This window comes from Pavona decussata, unplaced genomic scaffold (assembly GCF_977016875.1).
Source record: "Pavona decussata unplaced genomic scaffold, jaPavDecu1.1 SCAFFOLD_68, whole genome shotgun sequence".
Classification (NCBI taxonomy): domain Eukaryota; kingdom Metazoa; phylum Cnidaria; class Anthozoa; order Scleractinia; family Agariciidae; genus Pavona; species Pavona decussata.
In genome coordinates, this window is record NW_028145487.1 from 691,088 (window position 1) to 710,430 (window position 19,343).

The 19,343-nt window shown below is 37.9% G+C and overlaps 1 protein-coding gene across 1 annotated transcript; it reads left to right on the forward strand.

Moving 5' to 3' along the window:
• Positions 1-6,374: 6,374 nt before the first annotated feature.
• On the forward strand, positions 6,375-17,122 carry LOC146477874 (uncharacterized). Its single transcript, XM_085112950.1, has 4 exons — positions 6,375-6,411; positions 15,075-15,138; positions 15,819-15,933; positions 16,698-17,122. Exons 2-4 carry the CDS (start codon positions 15,075-15,077, stop codon positions 17,044-17,046), a joined length of 528 nt encoding a protein of 175 aa, XP_084969076.1. The 5' UTR covers positions 6,375-6,411; the 3' UTR covers positions 17,047-17,122.
• Positions 17,123-19,343: the final 2,221 nt, after the last annotated feature.

Below are 19,343 nucleotides of genomic sequence, written 5' to 3' on the forward strand. Positions count from 1 at the left end.
GGTTGGTGGTTGGTTTGTTTGTTTTAGTCGTCATATATAGTTTTACAACACTTATCTAAAGTGAAAACATATATCCAAAGATTACAGTACATTATTCAGATTTCAATGATTGCGCGCATAATGCTAAGAAAAACAAGGAGCGATAACAGTCGCTCGCCTTCCCCTACATAAAGACTGTGTATCGCAAAAAGACCTTTACTGGCATCATAATAATTCTAGACTTGCTCTTTGGTATTACAATCTGGGATTAGTTAGGACGTTTGTAGACAGAGTGTTCTAGATTAATAACACATGCATTTGTTTTCGAGAAGATGATAAGAAATTTGCCGATGTTTTACGCAAAAACTGTTTTTCAATCTGGGTGACTAATACGATTGATTATCTACGGGTTTAATTCTAAGGCCATTATTCCCGATTGCAAGCATAATAACTCTATAGCTATTGCTGGGCTAACGTTACACAAAATGAATCAACGCATCTACTCAAACGATCCTGCAGAAATTAGATTTTTCAATTTTTAATGTAAGAAAAATGTTCCATGTAAAAGACTTCATAATACGAGATCTCCCCTCGCCTGTAATTTACAAATTCGTATAAAGCATTTGTAACTTTTTTAAGTGTTAGAAGTTTTTTCTCAATCTACCGGGCCCAACTGAATATCAATTTCGTGATGTTGGCTCCCGGTATAAAGGTGATGATGATGAAGATGATGATGCTAATCATTATCATTATCATTATCATTATCATTATCATTATCATTATCATTATCATTATTATTATTATTATTATTATTAGCTGCAACGGCAGCTGGCGTTTTCGGGTCGTTGCACGGGTCAAGTTTGAGTGAAGTTTGGATAGTTCAGTTCCCAATAGGTCATTTCCGAGTTGCTATGAACCTCATTATGAAAGCGAGGCTAAGTGTAAAAGCTTTTCATATGAAAACTAGTTTTGTTTGCATATGAATGAAAACTAATTTTCATCATAAAAACTTTGAACTTAGCCTCGCTTTGATAATGAGTGTCATAGCAACTCGGAAATGGCCTATTGTAAGAATAGTGTAGTTAATTGATGTTTTAAAAGAAATGATTTAGAAATACATGAAACAAGAAATATGAGTGATAGGAACCGACGTTTCGGTGCATCTTGCGCCATTATCAAGGTTACATAATTAATGATAAAAAGCGGTTTGTAAAAAGGCTAAGTTGAAGCGAATTTGCATAACATAGCGGCAAGCTAATTTTTTAAACACTTTAGCACGAAGAGAATCGGACTGCACATTCAACAGTGAAAATTAGGTCGTCCTTTTTATGGAGTGATGACCTCGTAACGTGACCAGTTGAAAGGCATGTACACCAAAAAAACGTGGTGGATACGACCCACGAATTAGTATGCGATTTGTGAGACGCTTTCGATGAGATGTGATTAAGAGTTAGGAGTCGACAGTACTTGTTCGCGAGAATGCGATAGAGGTGAAACGATTTGTACCAGTACGTTATCGACGATTAAAGCGTTTAAGAAGACACTATAAGAATTTCGATCCCGTTAACTACACCAATGTCGAATCATTTTAGCAGTTGTATTCGACTCTGAGCCCATGTAATTGTGCGGTGAACAAGATTGTTGTCAGATATCCGAACAAATGTGCACCCTAGCAGCGGCTGGAAAGAAATTGCTCATAGCATACGCCTCGCCATGCGTTAACAGTTTAGAACGATTCTACGTTAACTTACACGTGATTGACTCGTGTGATGCCAAATTTCCGCAACAAATAACGATGTTTTTTTTTGTTTGTTTTTTGTTTTTTGAATAACCGATGAAGCCATATTTCGCGTTCCCCAAGAAATGAAAAACTGCGAACTAACACAGAATTGTGAACCAGTCATCAACGAAACATGTTGCAAGCTTACAAACGATGTTTTATTCTTTGAAAATATTTGCGTGTGACTTTTAAGTCAGATATCTAGATAGTGGCACTTTTTTTTTAATCACTGCGCAAAACAGCGCTCTAATAAAGAGCACTCTTTAATAGTCCTTTTCACGGTTAACTCTGCTCTTTTGAATTACAATGAAATCTAGCATGTATGTGAGGCATTTTCGGGCTATTTTGCAGTTTTAGCCCGAAATTGCCTCGCATCCACGTTAGATAACATTGTAAAGCAAATGAGAAAGATCAACCATGAAAAGGGCTATTCAAATTGACTCTGTTGGCATTTTCTGAGTAACAAGGGAGAAATAAGACTTGATTATCCGTTAATTCTGTTCTTAACATTATCTAGACAAGGCATTTTTCGTCTTCCGGGGCAGGTTGTGACGGGGGAAGGGGCGTGGGGGAATGTTTCCATAACTTCGCAAGTATAAAAGCTATGACGATGACGCTTTGATTATAGATAGTACATCCCAATATGTGTAAGACGTGCTATTACGTCATGATTGTGGCCATCCATGTTGCATTTCTGGATTTCCTCAAAACTTCAGGAAAGCGCCGAAATTATACAAAAAGTAATCGAAATCAATAAAGGAACACTGATATTAAATATGAGCTTAAAGCATAAAAGTTACTGCAAGAAAAGTAATTTTCTTTATTTTGAAAAGGGATTTTTCCATTTTCTGAAAAAACTGCCTGTTCTTATGTTGGTTTCCAGTGTAAACACTAACCGACCACATTAAATGTTTTCCAGAAAAAATTCCCAAAACGTCATGAAGTTTCTTCGCCTTTGCTCAAATATTTGAAAACTTATTCAGGTTCGATGTCGCTAAGGGAAGAAACCTCCTCCCTCTCCAGGTCTAAGTACAGTGGGGCGGCACAACTGTAATTTGTCATATTCTGCAGATTAGTTTAAACCAGAAGTTCCGCTATAAAAGGGTAAGCCTCTCCTTTATCTCACACCTTTGCGGGCGTGAGATGCAAATTTAGACGCTGCTCAGTCGTGACAAGTTGTTGACTCAAGCATCCTCTGAAAAATATGCCTCAAAATTTTATAATATCACCACAACAATATAAGATATCAAGTTCTAATTTGTTTAACAAGGGTTATTCTTAAAACGAGCTAGAGGCCAATTTAATCGGTAAAAGCCGAGGAAGAGTGTTTCCTCCGATTTCCAAACACCGAGAAATAGGTTGGAAAAACGAGGCGCAGCCGAGATTTTTTTAATCAACTTCGAGGTGTTTGGAAATAGGAGGAAACACTCTTTCGAGTGTTTGATATAGCTTCTAAAACTCTTGATAATTCTTGGAGAAATTCAAAGCAAAAGTTCACAAAATTTTATGATAATTAACATCACATTTTCAAACCTCCTTCACGGTAATGATTTCCTTTATTTTCTCTCAATGATTATTAATGAGTTTGAGAAAGTTTTTTCAAGAACTTTCAAAGTTGGTATGAAATTCCAGGGATTTTTTTGTTTTTTAAAGTTGATCCAAAGGTTAAAGAAAATTTCCAAACTTTCTCAAGTCTTCCAAAATATCACTCAAACACTTTCGCCATGAAGACTTCCTGACACGAACCGAGGATTTCTAAATCTTCACTTCAATTTCCTCAGAACAGTGTAAGGCTAGTACGGAATGCTATTCGTAATTTGAATAAGAAATAAATCAGAAATTAAATAGTACTGACTTCCTTTGACATGTCGTGTTCCTCTCTATCTTCTCTATCTTTTCGTTTTCTATGACCAGGGGTAAGGTACGTTGGAAAACTAAGGAAATGACCTCTTAACCTGACGCTTTTCTTTTTAATAAAGTATTATGGAACTTCATGGGCCTGCAATTAAAACATCCGTTTTAAAAAAATGATTTCATGGTATACTCTATCGCCTTCATTTGTCTTTTATTTGTGAAATGGATGATATGTCAGACACGTTGTGGAAGGCACGTGGAAGGCGATTTCACGTGCGCCTGCGTGTAATCTCCTTTGGCGGAAGGGACGACAAGTCGTAACCACTCACGTTTTTATTAATGAACCCATTTGTCTAGATGTTTTGCAGCAACAGCTGAGTTGGCGAACGGAACATTGGTTAGCCTACGAGGTTGCTATGAATGGCCAGGCAACTGTAACGTCACTGCTTGTGAATACGGAAGCAACATCACTGGGATTCCATTCAAACGCTGCACAGCTGAATGTTGCTACAAGGAATGGTGCAATGAAATAGTACCTATGTTGATGCCTGAACCAAGCCCAAGCTCAAGCCCAAGTTCCTCTGTTCCAACAACCAGCTCCACCAGTGGACCAACACCCACCAAAGGCTTTGAAGGCCCGACTTCTGCTGCCATGAGGAAGGAAGCTTTCTTTTATTTGTCGACCTTTTTCCTGATTGCCTCTCTCTTGCTGTAATAAGCAAACAACAGCACCTAAGTTTTCATTCTCTATCGAGAAGCACTTTTAGTTTCAGTCAGCAATAAACAACACAAGTTTAACAGCACATAATTTGGTTGGTGGTTGGTTTGTTTGTTTTAATCGTCTCCTATAGTTTTGCAACACTTACCTGAAGTGAGAAAATACATCCAAACATTACAGTACATTATTCAGATTACAATGACTTCATAATGCTAAGAAAAACAGAGAGCGATAACAGTCACTCACCTTCCCTTACCACCCACTGTGTATCGCAAAAAGACCTATTCTGGCATCATAATAATTCTAGTCTTGCTCTTTGGTATTACAATCTGGGATTAGTTTGGACATTGGCAGACAGGGTGTACTAGATCAAGGACACATGGCTTGGTTTTACCCAAAAACTGTTTTTCAATTTGGGTAACTACTACGATTACTGATGGGTTTACAGCCAAACCTCCCGTAAGCGACCACCCAAAATGTCAAGCCAAGGTGATCGCTTACGGGACGTTGTCGCTTACAAAAACATTTTTAAACATTTTTAAACTTTCCAAAGTTATATTGCCAAAGAATTTCAGTATCTAAGTTAATGTTTGCCCGAAAAATCACCTAATACAGTGAATGGGACAAGTCTATTTCGGGAAACCCGGTTCCTCCCTTGTGACATTCATGTCTCCTGTACTATCCAAGAATGTACATGTGATAATGTTACAAAGGCAAATTGTCAAACTCCCAACACTGGATAGATATGAGGACGTAGGTGACAAAAGGTAGCTTACAGAAGGTTAAAAACAAAAACTGAAATTGCAAGCTGTCATCTCTAAAGTGGTCGCGGTCGCTTGCGAGAGGTGGTCACTTACGAGAGGTTCCAACTGTAGTGATTTGACTGGGGAGATTTTGGTATTTTGGAAAACTGGTCGTACAAGTGAGGTGGTCGCTTACGGAGCTGGTCCCAAGAGGAGGTTCGACTTTATTTCTAAGGCCACGATTCCCAATTGTGCTAAACTAGCTATACCGCTGGGCTGGCGCTACGTAAAATAAATTAAGACAGCTATTTCAATCAAATGATCCTGCAGAAATTTACCCTTTAACTATCAACTCTCTTGATAAACCAAACACTCGTAATTCCGAATTGCCAACACTATTTTTCTTTCATTTATGGTCTTTTTAGAATTTCTTGGAAGATGGACAGGTTTTACTTTCACCCTGAATTCTCACTGGGATATATAAGCTCCCAGAGTAAATATTGCTAATTGGTTTGCAACCAATCCCTAGAGATCCAAAAGACAATGATGTGGCAGCCATGCTTGAACCGTCAAAGGCAGCCCAAGCTCGCGTCACTAGAGAGCGTACGTGTAATAATTAATTACTAGTGGGACGATGACATTTGAGTGCAAGCGGTATTGGGTAACAAGCAACCGTTGAGAATTTGTCTCCTAAGCAGGCGCGGATCCAGGATTTTGAAATGGGGGGTGAATTTTTGTAATAATGTAATAGAACCAAAGCCTGGTTGAGGTGTTTGACGTCTGTGCAGCGACGAGCTCTCAAGGAGCTTGTTAACAACAAAGAAGTTATTCTCAAAAAAGCAGATAAAGGCAAAACAACCGTCGTTATGAACAGAGAAATTAACGCATCCTCGCAGCACTTACTCCATTCCCACTGCGGCATCTCGTTGTACATTATGTCAATACACTAGAAAACAATCCCGCTGATTTTGCTGTCTATAGAGTGTTTTTATTCACGTGACTACCGGCCATATTAGTTTACTGAAACAAAAGAAAGTATTTGCACAAAAATAGAGTTCAATTCCCAGAGGTTTAGTTTGGGACACCAACATGGCCGCCATAACTTTGTTTTGGGACACCAACGTGGCCGCCGTGACGCCATGTGAAAACGCTCTATTGATGTCCCGTCGTGTCGATTCGTTATGCCATTGGTCCCTTATAACAATGGAGCTGGCCACCATGCCATTGACTTTTGGGATCTCAAGGAATTGGTTGCAAACCACTTCATGCAAGGTGTGTACCTAGACGCGCTCATCGTATGTCAGAAGTAGGTGGTGCAACAAAAGCAGAAAGGAAAGGTAAGAAAACAAGTAACTTTACCGTTTGCTAGGCTGCATGGAACAGAATCTGCTAAATTACGTTATATCGAAGGAAAAGTTTGTGGTTTTATGGTATTGAGGAGGTCAATGAGCAAGAAGCCGTCTCTCCCTCTTAGTCCTTTGAGCCCCCAGTGGGGCAAAGGGCCGCACAAGAAGCCGTGCTCGAAGTCTTATAGCCTTTTTTGCTCGACGAAGGAAAGCGCAGGGGGAAAACGCTAAAAAAACACAAGGAAGGGTTGTAAGCTAGCATGTTTCAGTCGCGTTGAGCCAGACAAACTGTATATTGCTCTCAATTTTATATTTTATTGCTCAATCCAGTTTGAACAGTAATTTTATGCACGTTTTGCTTTTATTAACACCTTGGTTTGTTTATTTATAAGGTGCATAATTTTAGAAATCGGCGGCAAGTATTTTGGAATAGCGCCACGCCCCTTTGAGGTCTGAGTCGAAATTCTGCTGTTGCCGGCTTTTTATTTCGTAAAAATCTCTCGGCTACACATAGTGCGCATTAGTCCCTTGCACTGAACAGAGTTTCAACAAAATTGCAAAGACCCAATTTGAGAAATTTAGGGCTTTCCAAATTTAGGTCATAATTTATGTAAAAATGATAAGCAAACTTTACACGATTATATCTAATAAACTATGAGATTTATTCCTTTATTTTGGGGATCTTTATTACAGATGGGTCCCTGCAAGTCAGCAAAAAGCTTTAGGGCTTTGTAAATGCGCGCGATTTTGAGCAATGCAAACATAGAAATGATAGCTTTAGCTATTTGTTGACGCTTGTCAGCGTTTCAGAGTCCTTCTCACAAAAAAGCATTTTCTTCAGGTTACTCCAAACCTTCGCGGGTGCCTTCCCGAAAAAAATTCGTACGTGCGTTGTTTTTTAGGAAACAACCACAATCTATATATCGATAAAAAGCTTATTTAATGCAAAATTCGATAAAATTATAAACTATTTTGGTTATTCCTCTGCTAAGGCAAAGGAAGCCGGTAAACAGTAAAATGACAGAGCACCATTCCGTCGAATTAATCGGGTATCAAACGTGATCTCTGAGGAAATGTAGCTACACAGTGTTAATCACAAATCATCAATCTCTCAAAGGGTGTGAGCATTTTCCCGTCAGTTCCTATTGGTTTTCTTTTAATATATCTGTCAAGTTCCAGTAAAAAAAAAATTTGCAAACGTGTTGCTTTCCGAGGCGGCCAGGAGGGAAGTATTTGATTTAAAAAAAATGCCGACACCTTTTTGTTCCTCGTTGTTCAGTTAACTTTCGGGCGAAATTTCACGAAATTTCGTCCATTCTACATACCCTATTAATTCATTTGAAGAGGAGGCATCTTGCAGAAATCGTATTGCGAGTTTTCGCCTTCTAAAGATTTGGAAGCATGACACGCCTTGTCGGAGAATTATGTTAACACCGGGCTCACACTGTGAGCCGCCAGCCAATAACATAGTAGAACCCCTGACGTTCACAGGAAGCAAAATGGTGCTTCGCGGGAAAGTTATAGTTTTTCAGTCATGTTTTTCCCAGTTAGCTTCTGCGAGCACGTTTTCGGTATTACCTAGGGGAAAAAACGTTTAACGAAAAAGAAACGAAAAGAAAAGAAGATAAACCGACAAGCAAGCGCCAATGCAGCATCATAGGGAGGCACTAGTGGCCAACATGAAAGCTATCGGGTAAATTTTGTTTGTGTTCAGTAACAAACTAACATTTCAAGTCTTCGAATTTTGGTTTATAGACCAAGATGTGCAAGAATACTAGAACCCCCAAAGGCAATCTCCTACACTTAACCAGGCTCGAAGATGTAATAAATGAGGTTTAAAAGCATGGTTTTATTTTTTTTATTTGTTGAATATGTCGAGAGATACGACTTTTTAAACCGTTTAGCCGGGTTACATGTTAATGAGTGACGCATAATTTCATACGCGTTCCACATGATAAAAACTTGCTTCCATTTTTCAATTGAAAATGAAGTTCTTATGAACAGCCTGTTATAGATTATTAAAACTACAATATATAAGGTTTTTAAATTTAATGAAAGTACATTTAAAGCAATAATAACATAAGAGTTGCACAGTTTCAAGGGGAAATCAGTAAACATGAAGTACAAGTGCGCAGCGTGAATCGTGAACTTGTAAACAAAACCGGAAACGAAAGTTTATGCGAATATTTTTCAATAAAAAGCAAACGCGCATAATAATATCTCATTGCATCTCATAGCACATTTCAATAGCTTTATTTTAGTGCAAGAACGAGAATTCTACGATGATTCAAACCCGAGCTATAGATTTTTGAACATTTTACATCTTTTAAAGTATCACGTAACACGCATCAACAGAGAGGCCGTTACGCGCACTGGAGATGTAAGAAAAACTAAACGTGTAGCTACTTTCGGTAGTGCGTTTTCAAATAGTTTATTAAACAACGTTTTAAAGCATGGTTTTCTTCCGTTCAATAAAAGATCAAAAGATATGAATTTTCAAACTTTTGGTTAGACGTTAATGACTGACGCATAATTTCCATGCGTGCAAGATAATAAAAAACTCGCTTGAATTTTTCAAATGAAAATAAAGTTCAAATCGACACTCTATTATATAAGATTGAAAATAGAATATATAAGGCTTTCAATATCAATTAAACTACATTTATAGCATTAAAAGGATAGGAATTTCCCACTTTTCAAGTTGAATCAGTGAACAGAAGAAGTACACCTGTGTCTTTTCAGTTGTAGCATCGCGTTTTTGAGTTCTCTTTCGAGGAGCTCGTTCACAGCTTTCTCAGGAGCATTCGTATGTGCAGTCCACGAAACATTGCTCACTGGTCTGGGAAGATTCAAGATACTTAGCACCTTCTGTGCTGCAAAGTGATGAGAAATTGACTTGTCTATTTCCAAAACCACAGCACTCAAACTCGAGTGTAAACAAAAAATGCTAATAAGTGGAAATGAAGCCGTTGCCGCGAAAAGGTCGCTGGGGAGTCCACGCCTTACAGAGATTATGTCACCTTGAAAACTTATTGACATTTTTACGAAAATACCTTTTTCTCAATGTTCTCGCGCGTGTTGTAAGATTTTAAATAATTTGTTTTTGAAAATGTAAGTTTAAGTAATTAACTTAAATTAGATCGAAAAATAAACATTCGGCAAAAAGTAGCCCCTCGAAGGTTTGGAGTAACCTTAAACATTCGTAGTTTTTTTTCCTTCAAATTTTTCAGGGCCACAATTCATTAACTTACTACCCGGATTCTGAATTTCATGGTCATTGAAAAACTGTGACATTATCTCCTATAAGCCCAAACTTGAGTAAACATTGAAGATTTTTAGCGTTTTGGCTGAGTTTGTGCTTTGGGAGTTTTCTATTGTTTCGAGCTTGTCATGATACAGCATTCTTGTTCAGCACGCGTGCAATGACCGGCCGTCGATAAAACCAGGAACATGGAACATTCCGAAACATCCTGGAACACGAAAAAAATATTTATAATAATAAAAAAATTAAGATAAAAAGCAATGAAAGAAATTAAAAATGAAGGAAAAAATGAGAAAAAAAAAAGTGGTTTTTTTTTTTATAAAATGAAATTACATTGTATCCGAAGGAAATTCATGTAAGAAGAAGTACGGGTCGGAGTAGGTGGGACGGTAGGATAAATGGGGTGTTGTAACTGACCACACTGAATGAAAGCGCAAGTACTTTCCCGCCATTTGCAGCACGTGTTTATCGTCCGCTGCGCCAGAAATGGATCATTTCCAGCTCGGCTGGAATACGCGAATGAGCAAGGAACACCTTCAGGCGTTTCTCCATGGTATTTTTTCCTTTCATTTTGCGCGAAAGTGTTTATCGTCTGCTATAGGCTGCGCCAGAAATGGATCATTTCCAGCTCAGCTGGAATACGCGAATGAGCACGGAACACCCTCAGGCGTTCCTCCATCGTATTTTCTCCTTTCGTTTTGCGCAAAATCCCTGTTTCAAAACCAATTATTCGGTAAATGGAAGGGGTTTTGTAGCTCCAAACCAGCCAAAGTAGCGTATTTTCTTTAGCCGTAAATGACAGTCCGCTTTTGGTTAAGACACAGAGACGGTCAGGCGTCTTTTACTGACAAATAATTATGGCTACACCTACATCTTGCAACCGGGGGTAGAACGCTTCTTGAAACTCTTGCCTAATTCCATATCAAAATATGTGATTTTTCCTAACTTATTTCGGACACGACCTTCTTGGGATGTTCTGGGATGTTCTGGAATGTTCCGGAATGTTCCGGGATGTTCCGGAATGTTCCATGTTCCTGGTTTTATCGACGGCCTGCAATGACCACGCTTGCCTGAATGCATTCATTGAACATTGCACGCGTGCTGAACAAGAATGCTGTATCATGACAGACTAAAAACAATAGAAAACTCCCAAAGCACGAACTCAGCCAAAACGCTAAAAATCTTCATTTGCTCTCTATGCAATCGTCGTCTTTAAGTCAACATTTAATTTCAATGATTTAAGTTTAAGTGGGACCCTCATAACCTAAATTGCGTCTTCATTCAGTGTGGTCAGTTACAACACCCCATTTATCCTACCGTCCCACCTACTCTGTACTTCTTCTTATATGAACTTCTTTCGGATACAATGTGATTTCATTTTATATATAAAAAACACACACTTTTTTTCATTTTTTCCTTTATTTTTATTTTATTTCGTTGTTTGTTATCTTAATTTTTTTTGTTATTATCATTTTTTTTTCGTGTTCCGGGATAATCTGGGATGTTCCGGAATGTTCCGGGATGTTCCGGAATGTTCCATGTTCCTGGTTTTATCGACGGCCTGCAATGACCGCGCTTGCCTGACTTCCGAATGCATTCATTGGACATTGCACGCTTGCTGAACAAGAATGCTGTATCATGGCAGACTAGGAACAATAGAAAACTCCCAAAGCACAAACTCAACCAAAACGCTAAAAATCTTCAATGTTTACTCAAGTTTGGGCTTATAGGAGATAATGTCACAGTTTTTCAATGACCATGAAATTCAGAATCCGAGTAGTTAGTTAATTAATTGAGGCCCTGAAAAAATTTGAAGGAAAAAAAAACTACGAATGTTTAAGAAAATGCTTTTTTTGTTAGAAGGACTCTGAGGCGCTTGTATTGACGATGGCTGTAGGATCATTGTCGGTGGGGATTTTAATGTTATCCTCGACCCGGAATTCGATGGTCATGGGGGCAATCCTAAACTAAAAGAATCCGCTTGGCAGATTGAAAATAATGATTAAGTTGATATTTGTATATCAAATATAAAAAGGTTTGTGTCGAGGCAAAAAAAGCCTTTAGTGCAAAGAAGGCTCGATTTTTGGTTGATAGACAACGCTCTTCTAGAGGATAGTGATCAAGTTGATATCACACCTTCCATCAAGTCAGACCACTCAGCAATCGTACTAAGTATAAACAACACCGACCGTAGAAAATCAAACACGTGGTCCCTTCTTTTTGGGAGATTTAATGCAAGTTTACTTGACGACAAGGATTGCGTAGAGATGGTAAACAAAAAGTAATCAATCTGGATCGAAGAGTTTAAGGATGTAAAGGATCCGAAACTGTTCTGGGATCTCATCAAATATAGAATTAGACGGGAGACTTTGTCTTACAGCAAATCAAAATCAAAAGCGAGAGAAAGGAGGGCGAGCCTAAATGGAATGGAGGAAAACTTGAAGGATATTCACACGTTGTGTGATCAGGACCCATCGGTTGAAAATATCAGCAAATTAGAGATCCTTAAGACTGAGTATGGCCTCAGATATGAGTACATTGCACAGGGAGCGATAGTACGTTCGAGGGAAAGATGGTATCAATTGGGAGAAAAGAGGAACAAGTATTTTTTAAATTTGGAGAGTTTAAGAGGTAAGAAAAGCGTTATTCGTAAGATTTTTACCACGGATCAATCTTTAACAACAAAACCTGAAGTTATAATAAAGAAACTTTATAGTTTTTATTCAGATCTTTACTGAGGGGAGGACTCAAGCCTAATTTCAAGCTCGTGTGCAGGAACTTTAACAGACACCTTCCGGTGAAAGATGTCCGTGCCAAAGCTTTCCGATGAAAAAAGAGCAAAATTCTGAAGAAAAATTAACTGTTAGTGAATGCTATAATACCTCGCTTAAAAACGTCCCAAAAGAATAAAACGCCTGTTTACGATGGCTTTACGGTTGAGTTTTATTTAGCGTTCTGACCCACTGAATTTTCGGAAAGCATCTTGTCACCTGTTTCAATTACGCGCACGATCACTGGGAATTATCTAATTCTCAGAGACAGGCGGTGATTACTTTGTTGGAGAAGAAGAGTAGAGACAAAAGGTGTATTGGAGACCAACATCTCTCATTAATTTCGGCACACTGAATTACCTCGAAGACCGTCGCAAAACTTGTGCAAAGAATGCTACCGGACTTGATCCACAACAATCACTACAATTACGTGAAGGGTAGGTCAGTTATATGACGCAGTTAGAACAGTTGACGACGTCATAGAATACACAAAGCAGGTCAATATGACTGGAGTGTACGTTAATTACAATAGACTTCAAAAAAGCTTTCGACTCGTTAAATAACAACTACTTGATTAAAAGATCGCCAAGCATATAACTTCGGGCCGTTCTTCAATGGATTCGCACTTTCTACTCGAACGTGTCTAGCTGTGTTATGAACAACGGTTTTACCTCGAATTATTTTAATATTGGCTTCGGAGTGAGACAGGGGGCCCTCTGTCATGCACCACTCTTGTTTATTTTATCTCTCGAGGTGCTTGCTTTCAGCATCAGGCAAACTAAGAATATCCAAGAAATTAAAATTGGAAATGAAGAGGTTGAACTCGGCCGCTTTTCTGCTGATAACACATTGGTTTTTTTTTTTAGAAATAAATCTTCTTACGAGCATCTTGTCTGTATACTTAAAATATTTTCAGTTTTCTCAGGGCTTAAAGTTAATTTAGAAAAAACAGAATTCTTCTACTTGGGTTTGAGAAAGCTGGAGACATTCCTACAAGAATTTAAGACATCAGTTAAAATTGTAGGTGTGTGTTTCAGTTACAACGAAGTGCATATGAAAATTTTTTTAAGAAGATTCTCAAATACATTAAGAAAACTTACACTAAACAGGTGGAAGAATAGAGGGCTTACTCTTAGAGAAAATCCAAATTTTCAAATCTCTCGCAATCCCAAAATTATGTTTAAGGCAACTCTCATCTACGTCACTAATGACCTTGTCCAGGCTGTAAACAAAAGAATTTTGCAACTTCATTTGGAGCGTATGTAATGGCCCGATTGTAGCATCAGTTTGTGTAATACTCTCCCTTTCGTTGTTTAATCTTCGTGTCCGTCATATGCAGCCACTGAAATGATAAGAATCCCCCACATACCAAAATGTGACTGCATGCGTGACGCAATATTTTGTATCATGTGACGCGGAACTCGTCTTCCGTAAAATAGAACATCGCCAGAAATCCCCTCTAGGTAGCCCCTCTAACGCAAAACTATTATGTCATGTTCTCTATTTTTAATTGCCACCCACTGTTGGTAAAGTTACCCTGTGTGTAATCATGGCTGAATTGAATTATTTATTCAGTATGTACAGGAAGCTTCCGTGTAGATTCTTCTGGCCAAATCGAACTGAAGGGTAGTAAAAGCGAACCTACGACGCTTGAACTGTCCTCGAATTACTCCACGACTGTCTACGTCCATTTTGGTACGCCATAACACAAACAGGCTTGTTTGATCACACGAATAGACTGTTTTCCTGCCCAGTGTTCATCGAGGGTATCTTTCTCTCCTTTCATCGCCTCCTCCATTTCTTTTCGCTCTCGTTCAAAATTTCAGGCGGGAAAAAGCGGAAAACGCACAAATCTCTACAGAAACGCGACACATGCTAGTTTAAGACGTGTTGTCCTTGTCATTCCCTTTTCATTTCCCTTTCCTTTTTTTTTTTCGAGAACTGGACCGTGTGTGTGGTTAGCTATGTGATCAAGAGATTGATTGACAGTCGGAGGCGATTGAATTACCGAGTTGCACGTAAGTTGTAGCCGTTTGTAGTGTCGTCACGCAACGCTTTGTGAGGGAGTGTTGCGTGACAACACTAAGAACGGCGCGACGGCTATCATGGAGGCTATTAAAATAGAGGTTGGATTAGACCGTGATCGGCGAAGACGGACATTTCTTTTAAACTTGTAAACATGAGCGACATAACAAACGCATAAAGCTTAAATTTGCAATTGCTTGTAGAAAATCTTTCGTGACTAGTGCTGCATAGCTGGCGGAATGATGAACGATGGTAAAGTTTGGGCGAACAGGCGAACAGCAAAGCCGGAAATGCGCGGCTCTGTCGCTAAAACTTTATATTTGCGCGTGGACACTGAATTTTACCTCAGCTGCCTACGGCCAGAGTGGATCAGAAGGTGCATGCCATGTGGAGTGTTTCCACATGACGTCACGGCGGCCATGTCGGTGTCCCAAATCAAAGAAATGGCGGCCATGTTGATGTCCAAAACTAAACCTCTGGGAATTGAGCTCTATTTCCATGCAAATACTTTCTTTTGTTTCAGTAAACCAATATGGCCGGTAGTCACGTGAATGTAAACGCTCTATACTAACAATTTTATCATGGTTTTGCTTCAGATGAATTCAAGATTGGCTTCGCTGTTTCTATTTGTTTCAACTTCCTTGCTGTTCCTGCCATCAGGTACGAACCTTTTATTTTGTTATCATGCTAAGAGAACTTACCATTCCATTTTATATTGAGGCCATTGCTGTCTTACCTTGCGTTTTTGCCCATTTTTTGTATTCTAGCCCATCGTTTTTTCTTTCATGTTTTTAGTTCAATTTGTTGTCCACTTTGATGTAGGTCTGGATGAGGGTACCTCCATCACACTTAACGCATAAATGTTAAGCTCTCTAACATCAAACAGCCTTATAACTCGGCCACATTTTATAGCTCCCCTTCGTGCAAATAACAAAAATACGTAATTTTCTTCCTTCCAGTACAGCAAGATAAGAATGATACCATACAATGCAGTTCAGTAAAATACAATACAATACAATCAAATTTACGAAATAACATCAGGCAAGAAATTATGTTCAAATTTAAGTTTGAAAAACATGTTCGGATGACCTACATCCATCTCCAGTTTCAAATGCAGATAGAAAATACAAATACAAAATACAAATATAAATACAAAGCGTATTTATATCACACCGACTAGTGGTTCTATTTGCATTTAAAACTGAAGATGGATGTAGGTAATCCGAAACATGTTTTTCAAACCTTAAACCGTGTGTTGCTATTTGTAGATTAGTACAATACAATGTAATAAAATGTATATAAACAAAAATAATGCTGTTGTTATGTCGCTTTACCATCAGTATCCGCAGGAGTTAGTTATTACTGCAAGGCTTGTCCCACAGAAGCACTGCTGTCTCCATCAGAATGTAACATGTCATCAATTCTTGACGACGGCTGTAGCTCGACATCTAAACCGTAAGAATTATTTGATTTGTTAAGTTTTTTTTTTCTTAGTAAAATAACCCGAAGGTCACGGCACGACTTTCAAATATGATGCTAAGACTGTTGAGTTTGTACCTAGGAATTGGAAAGTTTTTTTCAAGAACTTTCAAAGTTGATTTGCAATCTCCAAGAGGTTTTTTTTTAGTTGGTCCGAAGATTTAAGAAAATCTCCAAACTTTTCTTAAGTCTTCCAAATATCACTCAAACACTTTCGCCACGAAGACTGACTTCCTGACACGAACCGAGGATTTCTAAAACTTCACCCTCCTGAATTTTCTCGAAACATTGCTAGGCTACTTATAATTCATTAACAACGTAGTATAGAATGTTATTCGTCATTTGAATATGCAATAAATCAGAAATACTTGTGACTTCCTTTGACATCTTTTGATTGCTTCTATCTAGACTTGGCTTTTTTCGTTTTCTATTACCAGGGGTAAGGTACTTTAGAAAACGGAAGAAATGTCCTCTTACCCTGACGGTTTTTTAAATTAAAGTGTTATGAAACATTATATATGAGCCTGCAATTAAAAGATCCGATTTTAAAAATGAATTCATGGTGTATTCCACCGTCTTTTATTCATTTCTCTTCCATTTGTGGAATGGGTGATATGTCAGACACGTTGTGGTAGCCACGTGGGAGGCTTTTTCATGTGCGCTTGCGTGTAATCTTCTTTAGCGGAAGGGACGACAAGTCGTAACCACTCACATATTTATTATTGATCTCATTTGTCTAGATGTTTTGCAGCAACAGCTGAGTTGGCGAACGGAACATTGGTTAGCCTACGAGGCTGCTATGAATGGCAAGGCAACTGTAGCGTCACTGCTTGTGAATACGGAAGCAACATTACTGGGATTCTGTTCAAACGCTGCACGGCTGAATGCTGCGACCAGCAGCGCTGCAATCAAATGGTGCCCATGTTGATGCCTGAACCAAGCCCAAGTTCCTCTGTTCCAACAACCAGCCCCACCAGTGGACCTACATCCACCAAAGGCTCTGAAGGCCAGATTTCTGCTGCCATGAAGAAGGAAGCTTTCTTTTATTTGTCGACCTTTTTCCTGATTGCCACTCTCCTGTTGAAATAGGCAAACAACAGCACCTAAGTTTTCATTTTCTATCGGGGAGGCACTCCTAGTTTCAGTCATCAATAAACAACACAAGTGCAACAGCACAAAATTTGGTTGGTGTTTGGTTTGTTTGTTTTAGTCGTCATATATAGTTTTACAACACTTATCTAAAGTGAAAACATATATCCAAAGATTACAGTACATTATTCAGATTTCAATGATTGCGCGCATAATGCTAAGAAAAACAAGGAGCGATAACAGTCGCTCGCCTTCCCCTACATAAAGACTGTGTATCGCAAAAAGACCTTTACTGGCATCATAATAATTCTAGTCTTGCTCTTTGGTATTACAATCTGGGATTAGTTAGGACGTTTGTAGACCGTGTTCTAGATTAATTACATGCATTTGTTTTCGAGAAGATGATAAGAAATTTGCCGATGTTTTACGCAAAAACTGTTTTTCAATCTGGGTGACTAATACGATTGATTATCTATGGGTTTAATTCTAAGGCCATTATTCCCGATTGCAAGCATAATAACTCTATTGCTGGGCTAACGTTACACAAAATGAATCAACGCATCTACTCAAACGATCCTGCAGAAATTAGATTTTTCAATTTTTAATGAAAGAAAGATGTTCCATGTAAAAGACTTCATAATACGAGATCTCCCCTCGCCTGCAATTTACAAATTCGTATAAAGCATTTGTAACTTTTTTAAGTGTTAGAAGTTTTTTCTCAATCTACCGGGCCCAACTGAATATCACTTTCGTGATGTTGGCTCCCGGTATAAAGGTGATGATAATGAAGATGATGATGCTGATCATTATTATTATTATTATTATTATTATTATTATTATTATTATTATTATTATTATTATTATCATTATCATTATCATTATCATTATCATTATCATTATTATTATTATTATTATAGTTATTATTATTATTATTATTATTATTATTATTATAATTATTATAATTATTATTATTATTATAATTATTTTTATTATTATTATTATTATTATAATTATTTTTATTATTATTATCATTATCATTATCATTATCATTATCATTATAATGTTCCTGAAAAGTCATGGCCTTACCTTTCTCATGATAATCATAAAATCGCTTGTAAAATGTGCATCTTACATAGGAAACCCCTAATTTTTTTACAAAGCAAACTTTTGGTGCCATTGTTATCTATACTAAAAGAACAGCAATGTTGCCTTAACTGCCACCGAGAAATGGCGTATTGAAGTTTCCAAAAGGTAAGGAAATGACGAAAATTGGGGAATCTAGGAAGAAAAATTGCTAGAACTTTGCAAATTTGCTTAACAGATGATAAAGTCATTCCCCACAGCTTCATTTGTATTCCCCACGTTATCATCCATGTTTCAGAAAAGCGACCTTTTGACGAAAAAAAAATCTAGTGCAAGTATAATGTCTAGTATAGGTTTCAAAGTCAACCTCAAGACGGAATTGCCATTTTTGAGTTAAATGTCGCTAGAAGGGCTAAAAATAGATGATAATGTCTGGTCTTTTGTGACATAATAGCTATCAATGTATGCTACATTTCGTGAAGTTAACATGTAAATGGCACAAGGATTATAGAAGTAATGAAAGTTTTAAGACCAAATGTTCAATAGGTAAGGAAATGACAGTTTCTAGAATATCGTTTCCTTCTTCAAAATGAGCCTCAGATTGGATGATAAACAAGTCCCGTTTGTTTTCAAGAAAAGTTAGGACAAATGAAAGTGCCAGCCAAGAAATAAGCACTTTAGGACGTTTAACAAATTTTTGACGATTTTTTTCTTGTTTTTAAAGGTAAGGAAATGACAATTTTATTCTAAATTCAAGGAACTTTACATTCGTGTATCTTTTTTGTATTGAGCACTCAACTACTCGGACCTACCTATAAATGTAAGACTTGTTCTTGCCTATTAATACTACATTCGTTGACACATAAGACTTAATTGTCATTAGTGCAACCCTCTCGCACTGCAAAGCACTCTAGGTGTTCAATTTTCAACCAAAAATAAGTCACAAGTACAAATCCCTCCACTGTGCTAGATTTGAATCATATAAATTCACCATAGTAGGTGCTGAAAGCCAGACATACACAACTAAAGGCCATGCAAAGAAATCTAGCATTTGTCGCAAAGGAATGGCCTCACAGCGAAGGAAAGGTAACTGTGTTTTCTGTAAAAATTGTAAGGAAATGACAATTCCCGTGTTGGTTGATATCTTTGCCCTGTGAAAGAGAACTTTGAGTTGACATCCATAATAAGTATTCACGGAAGGAGACGCACGCTTT

Bases quoted from the DNA above. Each gene is read 5' to 3' on its own strand.
- LOC146477874 (XM_085112950.1), top strand. From the start codon at position 15,075: ATGAATTCAAGATTGGCTTCGCTGTTTCTATTTGTTTCAACTTCCTTG. The intron at 15,139-15,818 runs GTACGAACCTTT...CTTTACCATCAG, and splicing joins CTTGCTGTTCCTGCCATCAG to TATCCGCAGGAGTTAGTTAT. The intron at 15,934-16,697 runs GTAAGAATTATT...TCATTTGTCTAG, and splicing joins TGTAGCTCGACATCTAAACC to ATGTTTTGCAGCAACAGCTG.